We start from the raw sequence: 11763 nt of genomic DNA, 5'->3' as shown, positions 1-11763 counted from the left end.
TTCCGTGGTCTCCAACTACTCTTAAATGCAAGTAAAACTAAATGCATGCTATTCAACCTATCACTGCCCGCACATGCTCGCCCGTCCAGCATCACTACTCTACACGGCTCTGACTTGGAGTACGTGGACAACTACAAATACCTAGGTGTCTGGTTAGACTGTAAACTCTCCTTCCAGACTCACATCGCATCTCCAATCCAAAATGAAATCTATAATTGGCTTCCTGTATCGCAACAAAGCATCCTTCACTCATGCTGCCAAACATACCCTCGTAAAACTGACCATCCTAACGATGCTCGACTTCGGTGATGTCATCTATAAAATAGCCTCCAACACTCAACAAATTGAGTGCAGTCTATCACGGTGCCATCTGTTTTGTCACCAAAGCCCCATACACTACCCACCATTGCGACCTGTATGCTCTCGTTGGATGGCCCTCGCTTCATACTCATCGCCAAACCCACTGGCTACAGGTTATCTACAAGTTTCTGTTAGGTAAAGCCCTGCCTTATCTCAGCTCACTGGTCACCACAACAGCACCCACTCGTAGCACACGCTCCAGCAGGTATATCTCACTGGTCACCCCCAAAGCCAATTCCTCGTTTGGTCGTCTTTCCTTACAGTTCTTTGCTGCCAATGACTGGAACGAACTACAAAAATCACTGAAGCTGGAGACTCATATCTCCCTCACTAGCTTTAAGCACCAGCTGTCAGAGCAGCTCACAGATCACTGCACCTGTACATAGCCCATCTGTAAACAGCCCATTTACCTACCTCATCCCCATATAGTATTTATTTTTCATGCTTCTTTGCACCCCAGTGTCTCTACTTGCACATTCATCTTCTGCACATCTACCATTCCAGTGTTTAATTGCTATATTGTAATTACTTCGCCACCATGGCCTATTTATTGCCTTAACTCCCTTATCTTACCTCATTTGCACTCACTGTATATAGACTTTTTGTTTTCTTTTTTTTGACTGCATTATTGACTGTATATTTTGTTTATTACATGTGTAACTCTGTGTTGTTGTATGTGTCGAATAGCTATGCTTTATCTTGGCCAGGTCACAGTTGCAAATGAGAACTTGTTCTCAACTAGCCTACCTGGTTAAATAAAGGTGAAATAAAAAATAATAGTAAAAGCCAAAAACAAAGAATCACAAAAACTTGGAATTTATTTGAATATGCAACATATAACAAATATGTTCGGCATATATTCAATACATTCATGTTTTCAGATTATTTAGTCAAGAAAAATATAAAATAATTTAGATACATAAATAGATATTTAAATAGATATATGGCAATAATATTTCCAAGAAAACAAATCTGTAAAATCTCCCAAAAATACAACAACTTCATGTTTGAAACAACTTTGTCATTTGGCTAAATTCATCATTGTTCACGGCTGCTTCTTAAGCGTTTCATCATGGTCGATGGTCTAACAAGGCAGGAAGTAGTTGTTTCCTAGCACGCGGAACTGTCTTCTGGTCGTCATGTTGTATTCAAACACGTAGGGGCCACTATAGAGGTAGGTGAAGCCTAAAAACCATATAGGGTAGAGAGGTTAGCGACATGCCACACTGACAAACTATCAATGCTCAAGAAAATCTAAAATATGACTTAAAAGGACTATTCAGGGGACTTTCTTATATAATATTTTGTATATTTACGTCTCCTTGGCTTGTAATGCACAGTTGTGTGCTTAGATGCTGTATCGCACTCACCTCGGACTTGGAAGGCTGCAGTCACTTTGCTTGTCATGCCTGGGAACTGTTCATCCACACGCTTGGGGAAACCTCTGTCCATGCTTTTCATTTCCTCATCGTAACTACGGTAACAGCAATATTAGTGAGATTGTGATACTCTTGACATAAAAATACAGTATAATGGCAACATACAGTACATAGAAAAAGTGACCAAAAATTACATTGCTTGTATTGATATACTAGACTCCACTAACCTGTAGTAGTTGTCGCCAACAAAGAACAAGGTCTTGCGAGAATGTTCATCGTACAGGGCGGCGTCAACTTTCTTCACGGTCCTGGGCAGACCCAAGCTCTTCAGGTTTCTGGGATAGCCAGGGACGATGTCATAGCCATAGAGAGCCCAGACCTGATGATCTGCAGAGACAGAGTATTACTGAGATATGACTCCAATTAAACAGCTTAATGCATTCACACAGTATTCATTACAGGCAAAGAGTGAGGCTAGCACTGATGTGGCTGTAGCTTCCACCGTTGTTGTCTAGACACCATGTGGAGACTACAGCCATACAAGGGCTAATTTGAGGCAATTGGTGACTGCAATACCTTTAAAGAGGAACACTCTGTCAGATAGCTGGCTCTCATAAGCAGCATTGATGTTGTCGGGGAGTTCAGGCCAGAAAGTCTTGATGAGGTTCTGATGTGGTGTGCTGCTCTGAGGGTAAATACGCCAGAAGAACCTAAAGATGAAGGGAGGTCATCAGAACGTTAGAGCTCTGGATCACAGATTAAAAGGCAACCATTTTGTTTCTCTGGGAAACAGTGTCATTCATTGACTGTGTCTGAGCTGTAGGTTACCATAAGTCACTGAACATCTGATCTAGGCTACATGATGTGCTGTACCTGCCCTTGAAGAACATCTTCTCCCCACGCAGAGTGGTGACAGCATCCAGGACCAGGGTGGGGTCACAGGCATCAGGGGTGGAAACAGGTGTAGGGTCGGGCTTATCTGGGTTGGGGTTAACATCTGGGTTTGGGCCTGGAGGACACAGATACTCATTAGTTCCGGTTCCAATATTGGAAAGTCTCATAAAATTAGTTACTTGGAGATTTTTAGCATGAACCTTTTTGTTAGTCAGTCAAAAGAAGTGGAATACAGCAATATAAATGTAAATCAAACAGGTCCGAAAGAGAAAAGATCATTTAATACTGACCGTATATGTACTGGATACCGGTGACATCATCACGAGGCAGAGAGAAGGTGCTGGGATCTGTGTAGCTGTACACTGGGAACATCAGCGCTCCAGGGTCATTGGAGTGGCTGAGACCCAGGGAATGGCCAAACTCATGGGCAGCCACCAAGAACAGGTTGTACCCTATATGATGAAAATATATCATTCTTCTACTCTGTTGTGGACATTTTCATGACATTTACATTTTAGCAGACGCTTTTAACCAGAGCGACTTACAAAAGCTATTAGGATTAAGTGCCTTGTTCAAGGGCACATTGATATATTTTTCACCTAGTCGACTTGGTTATTCAAATCAGCAACCTTTCTGTTACTGACCCAATGCTCTTAACCGCTAGGCTACCTGACACTTCACCCAGGATTGTCCTACATTTGAAACAGGGTAATATAGTAAATTAAGTTATGTTCCACATGTATTGTTGTGATAGAGGTTCTCACCTCTGGTTGAGCTGAAGGTGAAGTACTCGTCATCATCAAAATGAGCATCTCCTCCAATGTCAGTGCCGGGGGAGAAGGCATGGGCCAGGGTGCCTTCAGGGCCATCGAAGGGGTAGAAATCGCCATGATCTACACAGACAGGAGAAATAATAGTATGAGCCATCAGAGATGAGGACAAATGCATACTGTATAAAAAAAATGAATTATTTATGTTAGTTTCTCAAACCGATGCACTTATAGGGGCCCAATGTAATAAGGCAAAGTGACTCTAATAACACTTTCAACTCGTCAAACTGTAGACAGATTACAGTGAGGGGGACAAGCAGTGATATGATACTGATGTCATGTGTTTTTTTTCACGAGTGGTGGTGATGTTGGTTATGTAAGTGGGATGCACCTCTGTTTCAAAGCTTTTTGTCAGGGAATACTGTCATAATGTCTGAATATACCTGCACTGTGCTCTGACAGGAGGAATGTAAAGAGTGGATCCTCCACAGGTACTGTATCTCTCCCTTTCTAACCCTGCTACTCAAACATCCTGAGAGCTTTAAGTGTCCGTCTTTCATGTTTCAGTTTTGAAGACCCACTTCAGCCTCCCTAGCACCTCAGTTATCACCTGATTTACCTCACAAAAGGTGCATTTTAGTAGATGGTGCAGGGCTCCTAATTACATGGAACAAGTTGGGGGGGGGGCCTTTCCACTATTGCTCCTCTGTTGTTGCCATAAGCAAGGGGGAGGCCAATGATATCAGAGTGCACCCACCAGACCAACTGAATTTAGCAATTGTGTAAAAAAAAACACTATTTTGTTTTTTCACCCTTAAGTGTGTGTACTTTACTCATTGGTGTAAAGTACTTAAGTAAAAATACTACTTAAGTTGTTTTTTGGGGTACCTGTACTCTACTTATATTTTATATCTAAGAAAATTTACTTTTTACTCCATACATTTTCCCTGACACCCAAAAGTACTCATTACATTTTGAATGACTAACAGGACAGGACACTCATCAACAGAACATCCCTGGTCATCCCTATTGCCTCTGATCTGGTGGACTCACTAAACAGAGAACATCCCTGGTCATCCCTATTGCCTCTGATCTGGTGGACTCACTAAACAGAGAACATCCCTGGTCATCCCTATTGCCTCTGATCTGGTGGACTCACTAAACACTGCTTCTTTTGTCCGAGTGTTGGAGTGTGCCCCTGGTTATCAGTGAATAAATGGTGCCATCTAGTTTGTTTAAAATAGAGAATTTGAAATTATTTAAACATTTACTTTCAATACTTAAGTATATTTGAGCAATTACATATACTTTTGATACTTAAGTATATTCAAAACCAAATACTTTTAGACTTTTAAAGTAGTATTTTACTGGATGGCTTTCACTTTTACTTAAGTAATTGTCTCTTAAGGTATCTAAACTTTTAATCAAGTATGACAATTGGGTACTTTTTCAACGACTGACTATACTAATTATACTTGGAATTATGTTTTTCAACAAAGAAATTAAAATATGTATATATAAACTCAGCAAAAAATGAAACATCCCTTTTTCAGGGCCCTGTCTTTCAAAGATAATTTGTAAAAATCCAAATAACTTCACAGATCTTCATTGTAAAGGGGTTAAACACATGCTTGTTCAATGAACCATAAACAATTACTGAACATGCACCTGTGGAACTGTCATTAAGACACTAACAGCTTACAGACAGTAGGCAATTATGGTCACAGTTCTGAAAACTTAAGACACTAAAGAGGCCTACTGACTCTGAAAAACACCAAAAGAAAGATGCCTAGGGTCCCTGCACATCTGCGTGAACATGCCTTAGGCATGCTGCAAGGAGGCATGAGGACTGCAGATGTGGCCAGGGCAATAAATTGCAATGTCCGTACTGTGAGACACCTAAGACAGCGCTACAGGGAGACAGGACGGACAGCTGATCGTCCTCGCAGTGGCAGACCACGTATAACAACACCTGAACAGGATCGGTACATCCGAACATCACACCCGTGGGACAGGTACCGGATGTCAACAACAACTGCCCGAGATACACCAGGAACGCACAATCCCTTCATCAGTGCTCAGACTTTCCGCAATAGGCTGAGAGAGGCTGGACTGAGGGCTTGTAGGCCTGTTGCAAAGCAGGTCCTCACCAGACATAACTGGCAACAATGTTGCCTATGGGCACAAACCCACCGTCGCTGGACCAGACAAAAAAAAGTGCTCTCTGGCAAAAGTGCTCTTCACTGACGAGTCACGGTTTTGTTTCCCCAGGGGTGATGGTCGGCTTCGCGATTATCGTCGAAGGAATGAGCATTACACCGAGGCCTGTACTCTGGAGCGGGATCAATTTGGAGGTGGAGGGTCCGTCATGGTCTGGGGCAGTGTGTCATAGCATCATCGGCCTGAGCTTGTTGTCATTGCAGGCAATCTCAATGCTGTGCGTTACAGGGAAGACATCCTCCTCCCTGTGGTACCCTTCCTGCAGGCTCATCCTGACATGACCCTCCAGCATGACAATGCCACCAGCCATACTGCTCGTTCTGTGTGTGATTTCCTGCAAGACAGGAATGTCAGTGTTCTGCCATGGCCAGCAAAGAGCCTGGATCTCAATCCCACTGAGCACATCTGGGACCTGTTGGATCGGAGGGTGAGTGCTAGGGCCATTCCCCCCAGAAATGTCCGGGAACTTGCAGGTGCCTTGGTGGAAGAGTGGGGTAACATCTCACAGCAAGAACTGGCTAATCTGTCACAGACCATGAGGAGGAGATGCACTGCAGTAGTTAATGCAGCAGGTGGCCACACCAGATACTGACTGTTACTTTTGATTTTGACCCCCACTTTGTTCAGGGACACATGAATAGGAAATATAGTAAAGACTTTGACAAGGTTATAAATAATGATTTTTAATTGAAATAATTATTGTGTCCTTCAAACTTTGCTTTCGTCAAAGAATGTTGAGGTAATCTGAAGATATTTCGCCACATGCTTCCTGAAGCACCTCCCACGTGTTGGATTGGCTTGATGGGCTCTGCTTATGTACCATACGGTCAAGCTGTTCCCACAACACCTCAATGGGGTTGAGATCCGGTGACTGTGCTGGCACCTCCATTATAAACAGAATACCAGCTGACTGCTTATTCCCTAAATAGTTATTTCATATTTTGGAGCTGTGCTTTGAGTCATTGTCCTGTTGTAGGAGGATTTTGGCTCCAATTAAGCACTGTCCACAGGGTATGGCATGGCATTGCAAAATGGAGTGATAACCCTCCTTCTTCAAGATCCCTTTTACCCTGTACAATCTCCCCCTTTAACACCACCAAAGCACCTCCATACCATCACATTGTCTCCATCATGCTTGACAGATAGCGTCAAGCACTCCTCCAGCATCTTTTCATGTTTTATGCCTCTCACTAATGTTCTTCTTTGTGATCCGAACACCTCAAACTTAGATTTGTCTGTCAATAACACTTTTTTTCCAATCTTCCTCTGTCCAGTGTCTGTGTTCTTTTGCCCATCATATTATTTTATTTTTATTGGCCCATCTGAGATATGGCTTTTTCTTTGTAACTCTGCCTAGAAGGCCAGCATCCCGGAGTCGCCTCTTCACTGTTGTCGTTGAGACTGGTGTTTTGTGGGTACTATTTAATGAAGCTGCCAGTTGAGGACTTGTGAGGCGAGGCGTCTGTTTCTCAAACTAGACACTAATGTACTTTCTTGGCAATTTCTCGCATGGAATAGCCTTCATTTCTCAGAACAAGAATAGACTGATGAGTTTCAGAAGAAAGTTATTTGTTTCTGGCCATTTTGAGCCTGTAATCGAACCCAGAAATCCTGATGCTCCAGACACTCAAGTAGTCTAAAGAAGGCCAGTTGTATTGCTTCTTTAATCACCACACCAGTTTTCAGCTGTGCTAACATAATTGCAAAAAGGTTTTCTAAAACTTGGATTAGCTAACACAACGTGCCATTGGAACACAGGAGTGATGGTTGCTGATAATTGGCCTCTGTACGCCTATGTAGATATTCCATATATAATCAGCCGTTTCCAGCTACAGTAGTCATTTACAACATTTACAATGTCTACACTGTATTTCTGATCAATTTGATGTTATTTTAATGGACAAAAAAATGTGCTTTTCTTTAAAAAACAAGTACATTTGTTAGTGACCACAAACCTTTGAAAGGTAGTTTGTATATATGGAGTGGATCTTTAAATGTATACATTCTTAGAGTACATGTACAGCATGACATGTTGGTGCATCAGACCTATGGTATTTTACCAATATTATTGTTATAATAGGTTATTAGTAGCTTTGACAAACATTCAGAATCCCATCCAAGTAATTCCAGGTTACACTTTCTAAATATTGAATGAATTCTGTTTCAGTTGGTCACATTAACATTGTGTTAGGTAAGATAAAAGTTTCTTACTTCTGTTGCCGAAGGAGATCATGATGTCAGCGGTGCCGCGGTAGATACGGGTGAACCTCAGGGGGGAGACCTTGGCCCACACCTGTAGTGCTCTCTCTATGGAGTTGTCCACCTCAGCCACAGACATGTCAGGAGTGTAGTTCTCAATTCTGAAAAAGACAATACACCAACAGTCAACATTAGAAAAATATTTCTCAATGTTGATTTTTTGGGGGGGTTTGTTAAGCAAACCCTGACTTTGGCCTATCACTCACAGTGTCTCTGTGTATAATTTGATGTTTGCAAATACAAAACCTTTATGATTGACACATTTACATTTTGTTTTACATTTGAGTCATTTAGCAGATGCTCTAATCGAGATCGACCTACCGTGGTGAGTGCAACAAACAGTTTGGTGTAGTTTAGTGTTTTTCTCAAAGTTTACAGACAACCTAATTGGTATTGCAACTAACTAAATGTTAACATTACAAACCCTATTTTTGCTTAGTATCAATTCACCATGGTCAACTTGTTTTTCTCACTCCTCTCACCTGTAGGTAAGCTGGTTTGTTGGCCACTTAAGGTTATTGAAGGTGGTGAATCGGCCGAGTTGGACGTCAGGTAACCCGCAGCGTGGCTTCTTCATCATCTTTACAGTCTCAGCGTCCAAGGTTCCTGTCACCTTGAGGCCAAAGAACCTCTGCATCTCGCTGACTTTCCTGCTCCGCTGGCTGGGCCCCCGTCTGAACATTGGACCCGTCTCCTCCGTCAGGTTAAAGAACTTCTTCAGGTACGTCTACAGAAAACACGGCAAGCATGATGTTATAATGATAGTACCATTTACTACAGTGTTATGAATATAATATAACACATTCAACCTGACTGAAGCCATATGAAGTTACATGAACACGTCTGTTCCACCATAATCTTTTCAGTTGTAAAACCCATAAAGACCTTCCTTCCAAAATATTTGACAATAATCATACCTCTGCAAGGGCTTCATCTTCTTCAGTAGGTGGCAATATTGGCAAAGAGTAAACCACTATTGCCAGGTTGACTAGTAGTAAGCACAGATTGAAAGTCTTCATGATGCTTCTTCCTTGAGAGCTTCTTGTTTGTGTGGTGTGTGGCCAGGGGATGTCTTATATACGCTTAAAGCATGGGAAGTTGAGCAATGTCTCAGGTGAGTAATCGCTGTCAAAACCCTCTCTATCAAACAAGAGGAAGGAAATCAAGGTGATGACATCACCAAATACATTTTCCACAACAAAGGAATTATGACAAAGACAAAAACCCTGCCTTCATCTACTATATTTACACATTGTCATATTTGTTATTTGTCATTGATTGTTATGGTAATCATTTTATATCCCAATGAAGTGTGTACTTTTTATCACTACATCTAACTGTTCATTATGTACTATAATTTGGAGGAAAAAATACCCTCAAATTGATTCAGACACAAAAATCAAATCAATAGTCAAATCAGCTAAATTATCAGACCTCAGGATAAGACCAAGATGCAGACAAAGTTCAAAATGACAAATGTTAATTTTCGAAACAGGGGGAAGATAAACAGGTCAAGGACAGGTGGAGGTCAGTAATCCAGGGCAGTCCGTAAGGTACAGAACGGCAGGCAGGCTCAGGGTCAGGGCAGGCCGAATGGTCAAAAACCCGGGAGAACTAGAAAACAGGAACTAACAAGAGAGTACGGGAAAAAACGCTGGTAGGCTTGATGAGACAAAATGAACTGACAACAGACAGATAACACAGGTATAAATGCACCGGGATAATGGGGAAGATGGGTGACACCTGGAGGGGGGTGGAGACAAGCACCAAGACAGGTGAAACAGATCAGGGTGTGACAGTAGCAACCTGGTGTCCTACCTGGGTGCATACCTGATTGACCCGGGTGCCAGCGGTGGAACTCAGCGATGATGCCTGGGTCCAGGATGTCCCTAGCGGGGATCCAGCACCTCTCCTTCAGGCCATAACCCTCCCAGTCAACCAGGTACTGTAATCCCCTGCCCCGCGGTCGAACCTTCAGGAGGCGCCTCACCGTGTACGCTAGTTGGCCGTTGATGAGACGGAGGAGAGGGGTGGAACTGGAAACAGGAGACAAAGTGCTGTGAGATATAGGTTTAATCCTAGACACGTGAAAAGTGGAATGTATACAGAGGGTGTGGGGCAGCAGAAGATGAACAGCAGAGAGGCTAAGAATCTTGGAGATGGGGAAAGGGCCCGAGTGGCAGATCCCTAGTGAAAAGCCAGTGGTGGTCTGCCTGTCATCGATACCTGGAAGTGGTCTTGAGAAGAGCCAACCGAGCTCTCTTCCAGGTCCGGCAACTGCAGCGGACGAACATCTGGGCCAGAGGGTATGCCGACCTCTTCCTCCGGGAAGATCGGGGGCAGATATCCCAGGGAACACTCAAACGGCGACAGAGTGACAGAGCAGGGGAGGGTGTTGCGGGCATACTCAACCTACATGAGTTGCTGGCTTCAGGTGGTGGTTTTGGCAGAGACAAGGCAGCGATGAGTTGTCTCCAGGTCCAGATTGGCTCGCTCCGACTGGCCGTTAGACAGGGGTGGAACTCGGAGGACAGGTTGGCCGACGACCCAATGAGCGTGCAGAACGCCTTCCAGAACCGGGATGAGAACTGAGGACCCCGGTCAGAGACCATGTCCACTGGGAGTCCATGGATCTGGAAGATGTGCTGCACCATGAGCTGTCTCTTTGGCAGAGGGTAGCTTGGGGAGAGGAATGAAACAGGAGGCCTTGGAAAACCAGTCCACTACTGTAAGGATGATGGTGTTGCCATCAGATGGGGGAAGTCCAGCCACAAAGTCCAGGGATATGTGTGACCAAGGACGGTGAGGGACAGGAAGTGGTTGAAGGAGAACAGCCAGAGCTTGCCAAGGAGTTTTATTCTGCACACAGATTGTGCAGGCGTCGACGAACGCGGACACACGTCAGGGACCATGGTAGGCCACCAAAAGCATTGTCGTATATAGACCAGGGTCCGACGGGAGCCCGGGTGGCAGATACCGAGGGGAGGACAGCGTCAGGGACAAACATCTGCCCCCCTCCGGGTCTGGCTGGGAACGCTGCATCTCACGGACCTGATTCTCTATTCCCCTGCTGAGTGCCGCCGCCAGACACTAGGTGGGGAGGATGGTCTCGTGGTCCGAGGGAGTAGCTGTGGGGCTATAGCAGCATGAAAGCGCATCCAGCTTGATATTCTTGGAACCCGGGCGGTAGGAAAGGGAGAAGTTAAACTGGGTGAAAAGCATATAAAATGAGTAAAACAGTATGCAAACATTATAAACGTGGCTAATGTTCTGTTTAAAGTGACCAGTGATTCCATGTCTCTCTACATAGGGCAGCAGCCTCTAAGGTGCAGGGTTGAGCAACTGCGTGGTAGCCTGCTAGTGATGGCTATTTAAAAGTCTGATGGCCTTGAGATAGAAGCTGTTTTTCAGTCTCTCGGTCCCAGCTTTGATGCACCTGTGCTGACCTCGCCTTCTGGATGATAGCAGAGTAAACAGGCCATGGCTCGGGTGGTTCAAATAAAAATAAATCAAGTGTAGACCTTACCATGAAATGCTTACTTATAAGCCCTTAATTCTTCTTGAACTGCACTGTTGGTTAAGAAAATATTTACCAAATAGACTAAAGTAAAAATATAAGAAAAAGTAACAATAAGAATAACAATAACGAGGCTATATACAGGGGTACCGAGTCAGTGTGCAGGTTAGTTGAGATAATTTGTACATGTAGGTAGAGGTGACGTGACTATGCATAGATATGTGACATGCTGGTAGAAATTTGGTAAAACTGATTTAGTTTGCCTGCATTAAAAAGTCCCCGGCCTCTAGAAGTGCCACTTCTGGGTGAGCATTTTCTTCTTTGCTTATGGCCTTATAGAGTTGGTTGAGAGTGGTCTTAGTGC

At 43.7% G+C, this 11763-nt stretch overlaps 1 protein-coding gene across 1 annotated transcript; it reads right to left on the bottom strand.

Annotated features, from left to right (window-relative positions):
- Positions 1–1160: 1160 nt before the first annotated feature.
- LOC115104679 (collagenase 3-like) lies at positions 1161–8917 on the bottom strand. Its single transcript, XM_029626034.2, has 10 exons — positions 8800–8917; positions 8365–8609; positions 7835–7983; positions 3398–3526; positions 2924–3085; positions 2613–2748; positions 2316–2449; positions 1967–2126; positions 1731–1834; positions 1161–1545 (listed from the first exon to the last, which is right to left on the bottom strand). The coding sequence occupies exons 1-10, from the start codon at positions 8899–8901 to the stop codon at positions 1445–1447; spliced, it is 1422 nt and encodes a 473-aa protein (XP_029481894.2). The 5' UTR covers positions 8902–8917; the 3' UTR covers positions 1161–1444.
- Positions 8918–11763: the final 2846 nt, after the last annotated feature.

Source organism: Oncorhynchus nerka, linkage group LG22 (assembly GCF_034236695.1).
Source record: "Oncorhynchus nerka isolate Pitt River linkage group LG22, Oner_Uvic_2.0, whole genome shotgun sequence".
NCBI classification, from domain to species: domain Eukaryota; kingdom Metazoa; phylum Chordata; class Actinopteri; order Salmoniformes; family Salmonidae; genus Oncorhynchus; species Oncorhynchus nerka.
Note: the sequence above shows the minus strand (reverse complement) of the source record. Positions and strands in the feature narration are given on the sequence as shown.

Bases quoted from the DNA above. Each gene is read 5' to 3' on its own strand.
- LOC115104679 (XM_029626034.2), bottom strand. From the start codon at position 8,901: ATGAAGACTTTCAATCTGTGCTTACTACTAGTCAACCTGGCAATAGTG. The intron at 3,527-7,834 runs GTAAGAAACTTT...CTGTCTGTGTAG, and splicing joins GATCTCCTTCGGCAACAGAA to ATCATGGCGATTTCTACCCC. The intron at 3,086-3,397 runs GTGAGAACCTCT...TTCATCATATAG, and splicing joins CACCTTCAGCTCAACCAGAG to GGTACAACCTGTTCTTGGTG.